Source organism: Sminthopsis crassicaudata, chromosome 5 (genome assembly GCF_048593235.1).
Source record: "Sminthopsis crassicaudata isolate SCR6 chromosome 5, ASM4859323v1, whole genome shotgun sequence".
Classification (NCBI taxonomy): Eukaryota; Metazoa; Chordata; class Mammalia; order Dasyuromorphia; family Dasyuridae; genus Sminthopsis; species Sminthopsis crassicaudata.
The window spans coordinates 191,323,097-191,341,746 of NC_133621.1; the positions used below are offsets into that span (position 1 = coordinate 191,323,097).

Consider the following 18,650-nt stretch of genomic DNA (forward strand, 5'->3'; position numbering starts at 1 on the left):
AAGCAACTTTGGAAAGAACCATTTTGGTGGAATGATATGGTTGGAAGCTAGATTATAGGGGTTAAGAAGAGAGTTGAGAGGAGAGAAAGTGGAGGCACCTATTGTAACAGCAGGGATGGGATGGTCAGTTGAGGATTTTTTTCAGGAAAGGGAAGACATGGGAATGTTTGTGAGCAGAATGAAAGATTGAAAATAAGTGAAAGAGTAGGGATGACAGAGGCAAGGAGTCTATTCGAAGAGTCTATATAGAATGAAATCATTTGAGCCTTGGTAAGGTCACTTCATGTGAAGGAGAGGTGAAGGAAGAGAGTGACAGAAGGCACCTGAGTGGTAGAAGAAGAGGAAGTTTACAGAGAACAGCCTTTTTTTTTTTTCCATGTAAAATATGAGACAAGAATGTCAGCTGGAAGGATAGAGGTAGGGGTAATGAAATGGTGGGATGAAAAAAGGTTTGGAAGAGGAAGAGGTTTGTGGAGAAAGGGATAGTGAGTTAGTATTTTTTAATATGTAGAAAATTGTGTACCAAAGCAAGAAGGTGAGAACAAGAAGACCATTTTGGCAGGAAGGTAGATTATGTGAACAGAAGTAATGTTTAGTAAGCCTGGAAAAGTGATCTTCAATTAGATTGTGAAGGGGTTATTTTTCATTGTTTTTTTTTTAAACAAGAACAATTTAATTATTAGATTTTGATATCCAACATCTATAAGAAACTTATATAAATTTGTAAGAACAACCATTATCCAGAATTGTAAAAGTGAAAACACATTTAATTAAAAATGGAATAAGTTTTTAAATATGAAATGTCCTTATTGAGTGGAATATCACCAAATATCCATTTGGGATCTCTTCCCACAATCCCTCCTTGTTGCTTGGTTTTTTCCTACCTTTGCCAAATCTTTAAGATTTTTCTTAAATAGAAAAAGAGGTGTCTGTTTCATAAAATAAAGATGGCACTTATCAGAAGCGTCAGGGGAGTCATAAACCAGACATTACTAATTAATGAAAAAGCATTTACTGAACTCCTATTACTACTAAGTTCCAAGTGCTGTGCATAGTACTGGGATAACAACTAGAGAAGGACAATTTATGGTCAAGTTCACACTTGATGGAAAACCAGCATGTTAGAAAGTTCAACTCCTGGGCAAATGAAAAGACTTTTAAAAGTCCTAAGCCTAAAAGTTTTAAGAATGCACCAGAGGGGCCAATTGCACCCAGGCAGGAATCTTTAAATTGTCAGTTAAGTCAGATGATAGTAAAATACTAGGGCATACAAGCAAGACAGGTGGTAAAACCAGGAAGTCATTAGAAAGCAATGTCAAGGACATATGACAAGGTTTATTCCACAGTCCCTAGTACCTGAAGGAAAAGTTGGTGATTACTATTAACCAAAGGGATGTGGGCAATCAAGAAGTCTGGAATGGTTTTTAGGTAATCCTGGGCAAGAGTTGAATAAGTCAGCGTTTAGTTGGATCTAAGAGGAGGATATCTGCCTTTTCTTTATTAGTAGTATATGTGAATGATTTCTGCGGCTGCTTTTAATATATATTTCTTTTTTATTTGTATTATTAAAAAAATGAAAATTGCACGTTAAAACTGGGAAGGAGGGAGGGAAGTATATGAAGAAAATAGCCAAAGATAGCCATGGAATAATAGCTAGCTCCAAGACAAAGAGGAAAAAAAGATAAAGATAAAATGATGGAGATTATATTGCAGAGTCAAACAGAATGACCCCTTAAATTCCAACATTTGCAAGTATTGATTGAGTCTTCTCACTTTTTTCTAGTTGCTTCTCTTTCATATCTTTGAGTTTCAGCATTGCCTTCAACTTTTGAACAAGCAGGAACATACTTCCTTCCACTCAACATTCATGTTTTGAGTCATATTATCCAGCTTTAGTGAGTTGATCTCTGAGAACATCATCTTTATTTTGACTTGTTTTCTAGCCATTTTCTTTCTAGTTGTTAATCCAGCCATTCATACTTTTGGTGACAGGTTGGCTATTTATGCACACAGTGAATTTTTTAAATATTGGGGCCTTTACTTGCTCAGTCTCTTTGGCAGCTGCTTTCAATAATGCTCTTTGGTTTGTCTATCTTTTAGATTTATGTACCAGTTATGTTTAGAACTTGATGTGGTCCCTAGCAGTCACCAATACTTCCTTTTGTCCCCTTTCCTATTATGTTTGCAGGCACCCTTAATATATAATGTTAGATTCTGATCTCTGGGGTTGCTTGACTTCCAGAACCTCTAGTTTGCCAACCATAGTCATAGCTTCTGAGCCCTGAGGACTGTGTTTCCAACTCATTTCCAGTTATAGATCATCAGGGCCAGGTTGGGGGCATAGCTAGTAGGGGCCACTGTATATCTCTAGATGGGGTAATCTCTGAGGGTGCAATGGAGTTGCTTTTGTGAGAAAGATATGTTAAAAGGAAAATTCTTCATTGGGGCTTTCATCCTGACATAACTCAGAACAAAGAGAATCAAAAGGATTTTATTATAAGCATATCAAGGTAGCAACACATTGATGGGTTTTAAATACCAGAGGAGTTTATATTTTATTCTAGAGAAAATAGGAAGCCACAAAAGGTTTTTGAATGTCATGACATGTCTTCTATGTGCTTCTTTTCTTTCATTTGATTGAGTCATCATTGATCCACCAAAGTGATTTTCTTAAAACATAGGAATATCATATTGGCAGCTGTGTGGAGGATAAAATGGGGAGGGAAAACACTTTTGAGGTCGTAAGTATAATTAGGAAATTATTGCAGTTATCTGGCCAAGAGTTAATAAAGGCCTTCATAAGACTATGAGTGTAGAGAAGGGAGGGAATGGATGTGTGAGGGATGCTATGGAAGTGACATAGAGATGTATGTTTAATGGTTTTTTTTTTAGTTCCAAGCCTGGAATTCGGAGTACCTGAATTAAAATTTGGCCTCAGATATTTATTTACCTTGGTTTCCTCATCTGTGAAATGAGCTGGAGAAGAAAATGTAAAATCACTGCAGTATCTTTGCCAAGAAACCTCAAATGGGATTATGAAGACATCTAAGTGACTAAAATGAATGAACTGCAACAAATAAAAAACCCATGCTTTCTTTCCTCTCTAACTAAGCAATGTAGATGACACAAGTAGAAGAAAAGGATAATAGGGTGAATGACAAAGTCACCAATCCAAAAGAATAAAAACCTACTAGGATATGGGACCAAATGTGGGGCCAAATGGAATTTAATAAGAATAAATGTAAATGAAATTATTTATAATATAACTTGAAAGTATTTATAAAAGCTAACAGAAAAATCTATCCCTCTGGGATTTTCATATCTGCATTATTTTTTAAAACACCAAGTTTTGGTGTATTGATATTATACTTTAATAAATTAGATAAACAAATAAGAATATGGAAAGTGCTCTTTTTCTTTGAAATATTGTAGGGTGAAAGAAGAATCTCCAAAACAGAATGCTAATTAACTATATAAAATGAAAAATGAATGAAATTAGATAATGAGGCTTAGTGAAAGTGACAGGAAAGTTACCACATTTTTTGTGTAAATTTCATTTATTCAGTTGTAAGTGGTAACAAAAATTTTTAATTGATTATATTGATGGTTAGTAAATCATTTGTAAATATAAGACTCATGCTTTTTTTAAAATTAAAGCTTTTTATTTTCAAAACATGAATGGATAATTTTTCAGCATTGATTTTTGCATAGCCTTAAGTTCCAAATTTTCCTCTCCTTCCCCCCACTCACTTCCTTAGATGGCAAATAATCCAATATATGTTATATATGTTAAAATATATGTTAAATCCAATATATGTAAACATTTGTACACTTATCTTCAAGCTTATTTTTCAAGAGAAAAAAATATGTATTAGAGACCTTGTTTTGTTTATTCATCTAAACTCTTGAATTATGTTCATTGAGATTGTTCTCTTGATCAGAGAGGCCTAGAATATTTGATGAGGGCTAGAATATATTGTTCTTAGACTGATTACTTGATAGTTTTCAATAGGGAACACTTTAATAGGGAACAATATTGGAGAAATGATTATGTGCATATAGTGCCTGAATATTTACAGTACTTCATTTCTTCCAGTTTTTGATTGTGGAGAAACATTATATTGTGCTGAATGAAGATTAACTCAACCCTTTAAGATAACATTTTAACATTTAAATTTGCCCCAGGCATCATATTTCTTTCTAATTCTAAATACATTTATGTGTTTTCTGGAGGGAAGTTTTGATGATGAAAGTTCTAGAAGCTCAGATTTTAATTTTTTTTTATGTGTGTGAAATATGTACTTAGAGAATATAATTCTAGGTACAGTAAAATTTGTGGAAATTTACTTGTAGGACATTGAAGTTGATATTTGTCATCTCTGTTTTATTCTCTTTATAATTTTAGGTTCATGTATTGGACTGACTGGGGAGAAGTTCCAAAGATAGAACGTGCTGGAATGGATGGATCAAATCGTTTCATCATAATAAACACAGATATTTACTGGCCAAATGGATTAACTTTGGATTATGAGGAAGAAAAACTTTATTGGGCAGATGCAAAACTTAATTTTATCCACAAATCAAATCTGGATGGAACTAATCGGTAAGAATTTTTAATACTTTTTTTTATTATACATGTTTTTAACATTAAAATCAGTCACAGAAGCAAGGATAGGAAAATTTGAGATAGGAGATAGACTTTTTGAAACTTTAAAGAAAGGAAGAACTTTTGATTTTTAATTTTATTCTTTGTTAAGAGATCAACAGCCAAGGGTTGGGGGTATCCCTAAAACTACAGAGACTAACAAGACTTGGAACCACCGATCTTTAGCTTTTGCCATAGATGAACTACTTTTGTATCCTATCCTTTGTCCATCTTTTTTTGTTGCCTCATTTTCCTTTTGTCTTACATGTACATTGGTGTTAATAATAATTACATTTAAATAGTGCCTGAAGTTTGTATTGATTTACACTCAATTTTTTTTAATCACAAAAGCCTTATGAGATAGGTACTACAGCAATTATTATCTCCATGGACTTCCTGGATCCTTGAAATTGGTGAACCCTGGTGCCTTTTGCTTCATTCTCTGTTTCTAGAATTTTATGGTTTCTAGAACCCTTGTGGAGTAGGACCAGACCTATTTTCTAGCTCTTTGATGAAATTCTATTTAAACCTCTTCATTTTCTGTTATAATATGAAATACTGTTTTGAATATTTTTTCATGAAAATAATCTTTTTTTAAAATCATATTTAGTGGGTGGATTAAAGATACTTTTTTGGGGGGTTTATGTCAGATTTCTGTTACTGTTCCCAGAGAAGCTTAGGTTGTAATTTTGATGAACGATTATATTGTAGTAATCAAATTATGGTAAAGTAAGATTAAATTATTGTTATTTTTAAAATTATATCTAATAGACAGGCAGTGGTTAGAGGATCTCTTCCACATCCCTTTGCCTTGACGTTGTTTGAAGATACACTGTACTGGACTGACTGGAACACACATTCCATCTTGGCCTGTAATAAGTACACTGGGGAGGGCTTGCGTGAAGTCCATTCTAATATCTTCTCTCCCATGGATATACATGCTTTTAATCAGCAGAGGCAGCCAAATGGTAAGTGAGCCATATTTTAAAACTGTAAATTGGAACTGATACAATGTCTGTCTTTTGTGAGAAATAGTAAAAAGGGTAGTTAAATATGTCTTAAGATTAGCGGTGTCAAACAAATAGAAATGGGCCACTATGTTGAGCTGCATATTGACTTATAAAATCAAATCTTAACAATATCTATATTCTATTGGATTTTTTTATTTTATGAAATTATATTTTAATGATTTCTACAGCACTCAGGGGATTTGTATCCTAATGTTTGATATGTCTTCCTTATATTGTTCAGCATAATATATTTACTTCTTGGTATCTCCTGTTAGTTACTGCCATCTAGACGCTATGTCCCATTTTTCCCCCTCTCCCCTTCTTTTTTTTTGAAAAAAAAAAAAAAAAAAAAAGGAGGAATGGGAATTGAGATGGCCATATGTCAAGTTTTTAGGTAGTGATTTTCTTACACTATTTCTGTTTCTCCAAAGTATTCTCCCCTCTTTTCTAAGAGAAATAGCCAACAGGAATAACAAACTAATAACAAACTTACTCTTTTTTTATTCCTGGCCTTCTTGTCTCTTAATGACATCAACATTGTTTTTTTCCTGCTTTGAAAATTTTGGAGTCTCTTTTTAATCATCTTCTAACTCCTATGTCATTCGGCAACCACATGCTTTTGGTTTTTAGAATTTAATTTTTCCATATTTTCACCATCACTACATTAATCTAGCTTCTCATCACTTCATATATGGATTTTGTCAATATCATAGTTGGTTTCCCTAACTCCAATCTTGCTCCCATTTTCATTTCATATAGCCCAATTGATCTTTCTAGAACATGGTATTATTATGTTATTCTGTTGAAAAAACACTAGTGATTCCCTCTTACCTTTCTTATCAGTTGAAATTCCAGTCCTTCATCATCCTTTGATTTGTCTCTCCTTTACCAATGCAACCTCATTTTCATTATTCGTCAGTATCCTTCAGTCAGGTCAATTTTCTTGCTATACCACCCAAACTTCTATCTTCATACTTTTTAAATGCTCTCTTTATTACTTCAAATGTTTCTCTCCTTCCCATCACTTCCCCATTCAACTGTTAATATTCTACTAATCTTTCAACTAAGTTCATTGCTTCAGTGATGTTCTCCTGATTATTTCCTGCATGTTATTGCAATTCTAATTTACTTAGTATTTGATATTTGTTTTTTGTGTGTTCCTTAATTAGATTGTTAATTTTTTGAAATCAAGTACCATGTCTTCTGTTTTTCTTGTATCACAGTGTCAAGCACAAACTGTGCTGAAGAAACACTTGATTAATTAATTCTTTTCCTCATAGATGCCTCAATAAGTGGTCACTTAAGTGACATTTGACAATTATTTTTATTTATTTGGTATTTTTCGAAATTCTTCACATAATGGTGTTACTTTTGTTTATCCGCTGATGAAGGATTATTCTTGATCATTGGTGTTAATCCCTGTGGTTTATATCTGACAGCTACAAACCCATGTGGAATTGATAATGGTGGTTGCTCCCACTTGTGTCTGATGTCTCCAATCAAGCCTTTTTATCAGTGTGCCTGCCCAACTGGAGTGAAACTCCTTGAGAATGGGAAAACCTGCAAAGATGGTAAGGAATGGCTTTCTAGAAGGAGAACTTTTGAGTTAGCAATTGAGATTACCCATGCCATTTTTCTCCTCTCCTAAATTCAGTACTATACCTTGCAGTGTCTTTTATGGTATTGAGTCACTTGACTCTTCATATAATGATTTTGTCTTTTTGTAGTGGGCCTATTTTTATTATTTTGTGACTGCATCTAAAAATACTTAGGAAATTTGTGAGATGAATTATCTGTTATTGTTGTTTTCCAACTCTAATTAGCAATAGAAATTACTTTTGCTTTCCAGGAAAAGTACTTAAAATAGACATTCATGAATTCTTTAAGGTCTGTTTTCATGAAAAAAAGTTTCTTTTTTAAGTAAAGAATGTTATAGGACTGATATAATTTTCAGCAAATTCTTCTTGAAGGGTTGTTTTTTTTTTTAAACTAAATTTCCATGTCAGTTGGCTTTGTTTGCATGAATGCTTTTACAATATATAAGAACTTGAAGACAAAACTTTAAATTTGACCATGATGCTGCTTTTAGTTAATTGTAGCTTGTAATTTTCCTAGAACTTTTATTGATGTCTTTGGTTTTTATATCACCCTCATCCCAATATAGCTTTCCTATCTCCTCTCATTCAGAACTATTCTTATAACAAAGAATAAGAAAGGAAATATGCTTAAAATCTTTATTCTTAATATTGCAGTTTGATTTTAGGCTATTTTCAAGAACTTTAAAAAATAGGTTATTTTCCTACATTCTTCACAATGATAGCTTAAATTTACACAGGGCTAGCAGTTGACATTCCTTGATAGAATGAATTAATTTCCCCTGTGACATCATTGTAGTAAAAGAAAAATAGAAGACCAGGAGAGAGTTCTTAGGCAGGTCCACAGTTTTTCAGCAGGAAAAGTAGAAGGGCAAAGAAGGTAGTTTTAGACAGGTAAAAATTGAGAATATGAAAAGAAAAAAGATTTTAAGTTTAATGTACTAAAGCAGCCATAATTGTCGCTTATTTAATTTGCTCTTCTACTTCCATACTTTGACAGTTCCAAAGAAAGAATAATTTCTTATGCAAAGAAAAGTTTATGGGTATTTTATATGAAAATTCTGGATATCTGACTGAAATGAGATTAAACCAGTACTACTATCTTGCTTATTATCTTCCTTTTCCTCGATCCTTCTCAGTATTTATTGTTCTTAATCCCTCACACTCACGAAAATCTGTTTTGGCACTTCTTGATCAGGTTTGGGATATACAGGGGACCCCTTGGTAGGTTATTTGAGGTTTTTTCCCTTTCTAACTTTAAAAAGCTCAGACCTTTATTGAGGAGTACATTAGTGGGAATTTGCTGGCAAGGGGGTCCTGGGATGGGAGGGATGGGATTATTATTTATTTACAACATTGTTGTAATGATTTGGCATTGATGAGTGATTCTTTTAGCCAAAGGTGAAATTGGCTGAGCCTGGTCAAATAGTTTCCATGGTGTACAATATTTTTCATTTCAATTTATAACAAAATGTTTTTGTAATGCTGCTGTGTGTGTGTGTGTGTGTGTGTGTTTTAAAACATAGTACATCTTTTAAAAGAGTTTATCTTAACATTTGTAGTTTGTAGATTTACATACTATAATTTCTTATTGTATTTCATTTATGGACTTGGCATGCCTTACCATTATTTAAGTGTTCAGTTTTTAATCACCTTTTTAAAATCAACAATGCTCCCTTCTCTCTTTCCTCCTTCTTTGCCTACAAAAGTTTGAACTTGGTTTATTTTGAAGCTGAGCAGAGCCTTGAGCTAAAAATGGGGCAGTGAAGAATATGAGGTCTTTTCTTCTCTACTGCAGTCTTCTGGTGCTTGATAGTTTTTGTAATTACTTGGGTTTAATTTTATTTTGTCCAATTAAAACTAATGACACTAAAACAGAACAGATATGGCTTATCTTAGTAAACTTTATTTCTTTTCTCAGTAAAGGTGACTCAGATCCTAATGTAGGCATGTTTATTATAAGACCAGGTCCTTAAAATACATTCTCAGAGTAAAGCTCTTATCTGTAAGAAAGCGTTTCTATTTTTCATCTGTTTCCACAACCAGAGGCCAAATTTGTTTTTATTTACTTTTTTCATTAAAACAAAATAAAGCCATACCATGTACTTGTTCTGCTTCTGCTTACATATTTATAGAACAGTGATAGAGAAAATAATTTGCTTTGAGCTCTCTCTTCTCCCCTGCTCTATATCTCAGAGCCCCTTGTTATCATCCCCCATTTTCTACTCCCTTATTTCAGTATATGATTAAGAGATGGCCCTTCTTGCCAGTACCAACCTTCTCATTCCCTTAAGTCTGTACCTCCTCCCAACTTGCAACTTTTCTCTTTTATTTTCATTCTCTCCCTATCTACTTACTTATTCCTTTTCTGTTACCTGCAAATATGCCCAAGTCTTTCCTATCTTTTAAGAAAATGAAGCAAAATTACTTGATTGATTCTGTGATCCATTTAATTTACCCTCTGTTTCCTAGCAAAGTCCTAGAAAAAGCTTTCTGGACTTGTTGCCTGCAGTTCATCTTTTTTACTTCCCAGATTGTAATCTGACTTTCTACCTCAGTAGTCAGCTAAAACTGCTCTTTCCAAAATTGCCAGTATTCATAATTTCAAAATTCAATTACCAGTTCTCAGTTTATTACCTTTTGAGCTTCTACTTTTGGATGTTATTTACTACTCTATTTCTGAATAATTTGTCCTCTCTGATTTTCATCAAACTGTTTTCTCAGTTCTACTATCTATCTGACTATTGTTAAGTGTCCTTTGCTACATTATATTCTGTATATTATCCATTGATTGTAACTGCATCCTTAGGCTCTGTCTGGGACCCTGTCTTTCGTTATAACCTTTTTTTTGGAGGGGAGTTATATTAGCATTAATGGATTCAGCTATCATTTTTGTGCATGTTAGTCCCAGTGAGCTTTCACCTTTATACATTTTACCTTTAGACATTGCTTACTAGATATCGCCAAAATACTAATCATCACCACCTTTTTCTTGTCACTTTTCTGACCATATTGTAACAGCCTTCTTCCTTATTGCTCTCCTACTTATCCTCTCATTTTTCTCCATTCCACTTTCCAAATAGTTACAAAACTAAGGCATAGGTCTGACCATCTTGTTTTTCTGCTCTAAAACCTCTATTGTCTATTTATTATCTAATGAAGCAGAAAAGTTTCTTTGACATTTAAAGTCTTTTACAAGTTGGAATTACTATGACAGTTTAACGTCTTTTACAGTTTCCAAGTTTATTACATTTTACTCACCTTCCAATCAAATTGGTCTACTTATTGTTATTCAGACACAAGGTTCCAGCTCAATACCTTTATATACGTTATCTGGCATATTTGAAATATACTCCTTTAGCTCTACTTCTTAGAATCCCTATTTTTCTTTCAGAGTCCAGCTCTGGTGCTACTTACCATATGAGGCCTTTACTGATTCCCTTAACTTTTAATTTTACCCCCACTCCATTTGAAATTACTTTGTCTTTACTTATCTATTCACCTATTGCTGATTCTGGTAAAATGCAAATACTTTTTTTCTTTCTTATTTAAATAATAGGTTTTTTAAAAATTTTTTACAATATATGCAAAGATAATTTTCAATATTCAGCCTTGCAAAATCTTTGTTTCAATTTTTCTGCCTCTTTTCCCCTCACTCTCTCCCAAGTAATCCAATATATGTTAAACATGTGCAATTCTTCTACATATATTTTCACAATTATCATGCTGCATAAGAAAAATTAGATCAAAAAGGAAAAAAATGAGAAAACAAAAAGCAAGCAAAACATCAACAACAACAACAACAAAAGGTGAAAATATTATTTGTGATCCACATTTGGTCCCCACAGCCTTCTTTCTGGATGCAGTTGGCTCTCTCCATCACAAGTTGTTGGAATTGACCTAAATCACCTCATTGTTGAAGAGCCAAGTTCATCATAGTTGATCATCCCATAATCTTCTTGTTGTTGTGTACAGTGTTTTCTTGAGTCTTCACTTCACTTAGCATCAATTCATGCAAGTCTTTCCAGGCTGATCATTTTTTATAGAACAATAATATTCTATGATACTCATATACCATAATGTATTCAGCCATTCTCCAATTAATGAACATCCACTCAGTTTCTATTTTCTTACCACTACAAAAAGGGCTGCTACAAACATTTTTGCATATGTGGTTCTTTTTTATGATCTCTTTGGGATACAGGTCCAGTGGAAACACTACTGGATTAAAGGATATGCATAACTTGATAGCCCTTTGGGCACAGTTCCAAATAAATGCAAATACTTTTGAGGGAAAGATCTGATCTATTTTTATTTACTCAGTCTAGCATTGTCTATGTCTATGACTTAAGTACTTAATACATTTTGATTATTTGACTTGAACTTTCCTTTTTCTTTCAATTTTTAATAAATCCTAATCTAGATCAAGAATGTTTCATGGATTAGTTTTATTTAAAATATTATAACCATTTGAATATTAAACTATCCAGCTTTCCTGCTCTTCATTTTCCTTTTTAGGATCTCCAACTTTTCTTTCTCCATAGAGACTTATATCTCTAAATATCTCTAGACTATTCTCATAGAAGAAACCATTTCTTGATTTAACTCTTTCCAGTATTATTCCATTTTATTTTTATTGCTATATTTTTTGAGTGGTCTTTGCTTTACCACTGATTCTTTTCTTAATATTCTTCAAACTGGCTTCTATCTTTACTAATATATTTGCCTTCTAAAGAATAAGAGTTGCTAAAAGTTCCTTGGATATGATTTCTCTGTGACGTTTATTGTTACTAATCTCTTTTTGAAAACCTGTTATAGTGCAGAGTTAAAATGGTGGAGTAAAAAGTCACAACAACCAAACCTTTCCTCAAACCATCAAGCAGAATTTTCAGTGAGAAACTGTGGAAAAAGTCAAAATGAATCATTTTGCCAATTTAGGGCAGGAAGGACTCTGGATACTAACTAGGTAAAGGCTGGCTGGAAGCAACCAGCTGTAGGTTGTTAGATAATAGCAATGTTCAGAGATGGTAAGGGACTGACCTGGTCATAAAGAGATTCAGTGCTAGCAGTAAGAACAAGATTAGGTACCATTTGGCATCTTTTTCTACTTAGAGAAAAGGTATGAATGAATTTGTTATGTTGAGATGATGTTTTTAAAAAAAAAAAAAAGAAAGTTGAGAATGGTGCATTGGGAGGAGTGGGAAGTGAGAGGAGGGACACACACACACACACACACACACACACACACACACACACACACACAAAATTGGGTATAGAAGTTACTTTTACCCAGCAGCAATGTAGAAGAGGGAAAGAAAAAGTGGGAGAGATAAGAGGGATAAGAGATTAAGAGAGGCAGTGGTGAGAAACAAAACCAACTTTTGAGGATGGAACATGGTGAAAAAGAAGAAAAAATAGAAAAATCAGTATGAAGGTCAATACAACAGCCAATTATAGCTAAGAATATGGATGGCATATACTTACATATGAAATGAAAGCAAATTGAAGATTGGGTTAGAAATCAGAATCCAATATGTTGTTTACATGAAACAGAAAGATACACACAGATAAAATAAGGGACTAGAGCAGAATCTATTAATGGTTTTTTTTTTTTTTTAGTTCATGTAATAAAGTCTGAAGCAGGACAAAGCAAAACAGAGCTAATTTAAAATATTTAGGAAATGTATTTTGCTAAAAGATACCTAGACGATGAATTAACATATCAATAATGCACTAAGGGGCATAAAATTCTTAAAGGAAAAATTAAATGAATTGTAGAAAAAAATAGTAAAACTATTCCTGGGGGACCTCAATTTACTACTCTCAGAATTAAATAAGTCTAATCATAAGATAAACAAGAAATTAAGAATTTCAGAAAATATTACATATTATAGACTTCTAGAAAATATTGAATGGGGAATAGAAAGGAATATGCTTTTTTTTCTCAGCTCTACTACAGTGTACCTTCTCAAAAATTGATTAGTATTAGTGCATAAACCATCACAAACAAATGCATAAAAGCAGAAATTTTAAATACAGCCTTTTCAGACTATAAGGCAAAAATTTCATTAAAGATAATGACAACATATCAAAATTTGTGGGATGCAGCCAAAGCAATCTTAGGAAAAAACTTATATTTCTGAATACATATCAGTAAAAGAGAGAAAAAGCAGATCAACTTAATGGGTATGAAACAACAACAACAAAAAATTCTAATAAAAAATCAAATTAAGTAGCAAAACAAATCCTGGAAAATCAAAGAAGACGTTATTAAAATTAAAAAAATAAAAACTTGTTGAACTAATAAATAAAATTAGGATCTGATTTTTATGAAAAAAAAAAAAACCCAATAAAATAGATTAGCCATTATCTAATTTGATTTTTAAACAGAAAGAAGAAAACCTAAATACCAAATTAATCATATCAAAAAGGAAAAGTATGAGTATACAACCAATGCAGATGATGAAATGAAAACAATTAGGAGTTATTTTGCCTAGTTTTATGCCAATAAAACTGATAGTCTGGAAGAAATGGTTGAATATTTGCAAAAATACAAATTGCCTAAATAAATAGAAGAGAGAATAGAAAACACAAGCCTGTCTTAGACAAAGAAATTGAACAAGCCATAATGAGCTCTCTAAAAAGAAAAAAAACAACCCAGGACCAGATGGATTTACAGGCTAATTCTACCAAACATTTAAAGAATAATTAATTCTACTACTTTGTAAACTATTTGGAAAAATTGTAATGAAGGAATCCTATCAAATTCCTCCCATGACACAAATATGATTTTGATACTAGGAAGAGCAGAAACAGACTGAAAACTGTAGACTAATTTCCCTAATGAATACTGATGCAAAATTTTAAAATAAAATATGAGTAAGGAGATTACAGCATTGTATTACAAAGATTATGTGCTTGTTATCAAGATGAATTTATACCAGAAATGTAGAACGTTCAGTATTAGGAAAACCATAATCATAATTGGCCACAACAATAAAAAAACAACAGAAATCATAAACTTATGTAATAGAATAGATGCAAAAAAAAAGCTTTTGATAAAATGTAACACTGATTTATATAAATACTGCATTTATGTAAAGATTTTTTTTTTTAACTTGAAGGCCTTTTTGCAGTCTAGGAAATGTTATATAATGGGATCATTAGTTTTTCCTGAAATGAAACAAATGAGCAGAGATTTAAAATGGATGTTTAAAAATTAATGGTACTGTTTTTATAATGTATGAGAAATGTAACCTTTTCTTTATGTTATTTGCAGATTAAGATATTAGTCTTTTCTAAGGTCTTAAATGTCTTTCTGTTGAGTAACATTAAGAGATTTAGCTAGAAATTGTGGTCACTAGTAACATTTTTCTTACACATTAATAAATCTTACTCAATAATATTCCAGGTCTTTCAATATGAATTGACTAATTTGACACAGGTTTATTTTCTTTAAGGAAGTATATAAAATACCAACTATAGTACTATATGAGTATACTACTATGCCCTAAGGGTACATTCAGTGGATTAGTTACTTCTCATTTTCCAAATTTAATGACATCTGTTGATTTGTTGTTTTCATTGTATACATTCTCTGTTTTTCTAATTAGCAACTTTCATTAGAACATGCTGTTCTCCTTCAAATCCCTTTCTTAAATTATCCTGACTACCCTTCAACCCCAGCTTTTTGTTTTCTTTTTTTTCTGAAAAAGTTGTGATTCTAATAAGATGATTTAAAATTTTCTCTTCAGTATTAGAGGACTAGGGATCAAATTGTTTTTGTGATTTTCTTTTCTAGGAGCAACTGAATTATTGCTTTTAGCCCGAAGGACAGACTTGAGGCGAATTTCCTTAGATACGCCAGACTTTACAGATATTGTTTTACAGCTAGAAGACATCCGCCATGCAATTGCCATAGACTATGATCCTTTGGAAGGATACATCTATTGGACTGATGATGAAGTGAGGGCTATACGTCGCTCTTTCATAGATGGATCTGGCAGTCAGTTTGTGGTAACAGCTCAAATTGCACATCCTGATGGAATTGCAGTGGATTGGGTTGCACGGAATCTTTATTGGACTGACACAGGCACTGACCGCATAGAAGTGACAAGGCTGAATGGAACCATGAGAAAGATTTTGATTTCAGAGGATTTGGAGGAACCCCGAGCTATAGTATTAGATCCAATGGTTGGGTAAGAAGCTATTGTCAGTCAATTTTTCTGTCTTGTTACTTATTTTCATTTATCTCAAAAATATTTTTGGGACAAAATGGGATGGATTGTAGAAAATATGCAATTGTGTTTTAATAAATTCTTTATTGGCCATCCATTCTCTATGCTGTACTGATTAGAGCAGAATTCTTGGGTTAAAAAGTTTAATTTCCCAGAATATATTGCATACCTTTCCTTCTTAAATTAGTCCATGTTTGCTAGCTTTTAATGTTACTTTCACATTTTCCCAAGTTTGTACTATGACCATAAAAAAATGGGGAATGAAATTATTTTTTTCCTCACAGATTTAATTTTCATAGCTTTCTCAGAATACTTAAAGCCATGTTTGAGATATGTTCTATACCTTATTTTTATTACTTAGTGAACCAATTATTTTTTCCTTGGTTAATAATTGCAATTTATTTAATGTTGGAAGATGAGATAGTTTCAAATAAACAATATATACCAATATAGTGTGCTTATTGTTTTTGTCTGGAAAGCAATTTTAAAAAATTTCCCTGCTCATAAAAATTTTTCCCCATTTGTTATATTTACTGATAATTATTTGTCTAATCAACATGTTTGTTGAATGTAAGCTCTATGCAAGATAATACTTGTACATATAGACACATCCTATAAGTTTTATAGTACAATATAATATGATTCATTCTTACAGTTACTCTATGTAAGAAGAGAAAAATAGGACTGTAGGAAATTCTTATTTTGAGAATTATTTGCTATCAGAATTCTATGACTGGAATGTTGATTTTGGCAATGTTTATAGAATGTGTATCAGAAATCAGCTACTAATGAATGCTAATTGAATTTAAATTCTTCTGCCAATTCTTTTACGAATTATAGTGAGGTATATGTTCCTTTAAAAATTTAGTCTGTTTTATAAACTTCTGGTGTTTTTTTTCCTTGCTAGATATTTTATCATTGTATTAATGATGTTTTGGAAGAGGATATAAAGACTGAAAGAGTAAATAATTTTGAATTCATGTTCTCTGTATTTCTATAGGTATATGTATTGGACTGACTGGGGAGAAATCCCTAAAATTGAGCGTGCAGCTTTGGATGGGTCTGACCGAGTAGTTTTGGTGAATACATCTCTTGGTTGGCCAAATGGTTTAGCTCTGGATTATGATGAAGAAAAAATATACTGGGGAGATGCCAAAACAGACAAGATTGAGGTTTGTTTCCAAATTTTTCCACATAAAACTTAATAATTTAGTGAGTCTTCTCCTGATTTTCTAGAGTTGTCTGAAGTAATTGTCATGAAGATTATTTTGAAGAGGCAGAATTCTCAAGATAAGACATTTATAGTTATCTTGGGTTCAAAAATTCAACTTCACAAATGAAAGATAGGGAATGCATTGCTAGAAAAACTTTCCTATGAAAAATATTCAGAGGTTTTAGTAGACTGCATGCATAATATGAACCACTAGATTTAAACAGATCCTGAGTGCCAAAAAAACTAATGTTTGTCAAGGCTATATTAAATCTTAGAGGGTTCCAGAAAGCCTAGAATAATGGAAGTAAGCATTCTTTTCTATCCTCTACTTTGGTTAGACCACATCTGGTGTACTTTATAGAATTTTATTTACTATATTTTAACAAAAACAAGTGAGAATATGTCCAAAAGAGTATCATCAATATAGTAAGAGGGCCATGGGACATAAAAGAGTGGAATTGGAGATATTCAGAAGAAGCAAAAAGTTGAAAAAGATCAAGAGAGTAAGGGGTGACAGAAAAGTTGTTTTCAAATACTCCAGAGGTTGTCTTATAAAAGAGCGACTAGACTTATTATTGGGCTCAAAGTGTGAAGCTAGAAGAAAGAAGTAGGCAGATTTTTGCTTGCTAAAAGAGAGGGGGAACCTTACTAACAGAACCTTTTAAAACTGGAATAGGTCTTCTTTGGAGGAAGTGAATCTGCTGTACTGGAGTACTTTTAAGTAATTTGTTAAAGATGTTATAGAGAGAATTCTTATTCAGATAGGACACAGCATATATGGCTTCTGAACTCTCTTCTTGCTCTTAGATATTATAATTCTTCCTTAGCATATTATCCTTTCTTTTTCCTTTAAAATTGAGGAACTTTTTTCATTTATAAACTCCGAGTTGTCCAGTATCAATGTCAGTAAAAACTAGCAACTAGAAGTGTATCATGCACATTTTAGGCAAGCAATTGATCTTACACTGACTTAAATTTTTGAAATAAGTAAGACCTATTTTGGAAGAGTTAGCAGTGTCTTTTAAGGAGACCAAAACTAGTATAAACATATATTTAAAGAATTTTTTTTGTAACTTAAAATGAATTCATTAAATCAGCTTAGAAGGTAATAATGAAAAACAAATCTGGAAAGAAATAGAATAGTCTTACACTTTTTTTTCACCATTTTCTTTCTTTATAAGCATTTTGGGTCTAGTTGTCTTTATTATTTAATCAGCCCCCTTCTCTTTAAGGAAAGCATTGTCCATATATTGATTGTCCTGAGTCCAAATACATCTAATAAAACTTTTCTTGGAAACAAATAGAAGCCATTTGGTTTCAAAAAGTTTTGAAAAGAATATTACTGGGCATGATGAATATTAAAAGTTTGGCATCTAGTAAATATTGTATTTCATATTGAAATTCTGAAATTGTAGGGTGACATTTTCTGACAATAGAGTTTTCTGATGATGATAGCATTCTCTGATCTATTAGTCCACATCAAGGAAATTTGTTTCCTGAGCATTGTTTTTAAAAAAATAATTATGGTTTAAAATTCTTAGTCCATATATTGTAAAGGTCTATTATACATATAAGTACCTTTAAAGTTTTCCTAATTTCAGTGTGTTCATAGATTTATCTACTTCCAAAATTTGTGAGAAAGTTTTTGTTTCCATAACAAATAAAATTACTGTCTTGTAAATTGGTGCCAGATTATCTCTTAAAATAATTTTAAGTTTTTGTACTTTTTGACAAGCTACTGATGTAGGGAACTTTGATGTATCTGAATCTTTACTTTGTGCTATCTACTCTGTGATAGATACACTTAAAAAAAAATCTTAGCATATATCTTGTAGAGTCAGTAAGTTTTATTATTAAGTTGATGAAGCATCACAATATTTGTTTGATTGTTAACTGTTAAGTGTTAATAGTTCTGCCACACTATTTTTATATAATTACCCTTTTAAATAT

At 32.2% G+C, this 18,650-nt stretch overlaps 1 protein-coding gene across 2 annotated transcripts in view; it reads left to right on the forward strand.

Moving 5' to 3' along the window:
- Positions 1–18,650, forward strand: part of LRP6 (LDL receptor related protein 6) — a 125,273-nt gene that overhangs the window by 49,534 nt on the left and 57,089 nt on the right. For both annotated transcript variants that reach the window (XM_074269163.1, XM_074269162.1), the window contains exons 3-7: positions 4,406–4,603; positions 5,417–5,613; positions 7,095–7,226; positions 15,052–15,448; positions 16,488–16,659. In XM_074269163.1, coding sequence (XP_074125264.1) covers positions 4,406–4,603; positions 5,417–5,613; positions 7,095–7,226; positions 15,052–15,448; positions 16,488–16,659 — 1,096 coding nt within the window. The remainder of the gene's footprint in view (positions 1–4,405; positions 4,604–5,416; positions 5,614–7,094; positions 7,227–15,051; positions 15,449–16,487; positions 16,660–18,650) is intronic.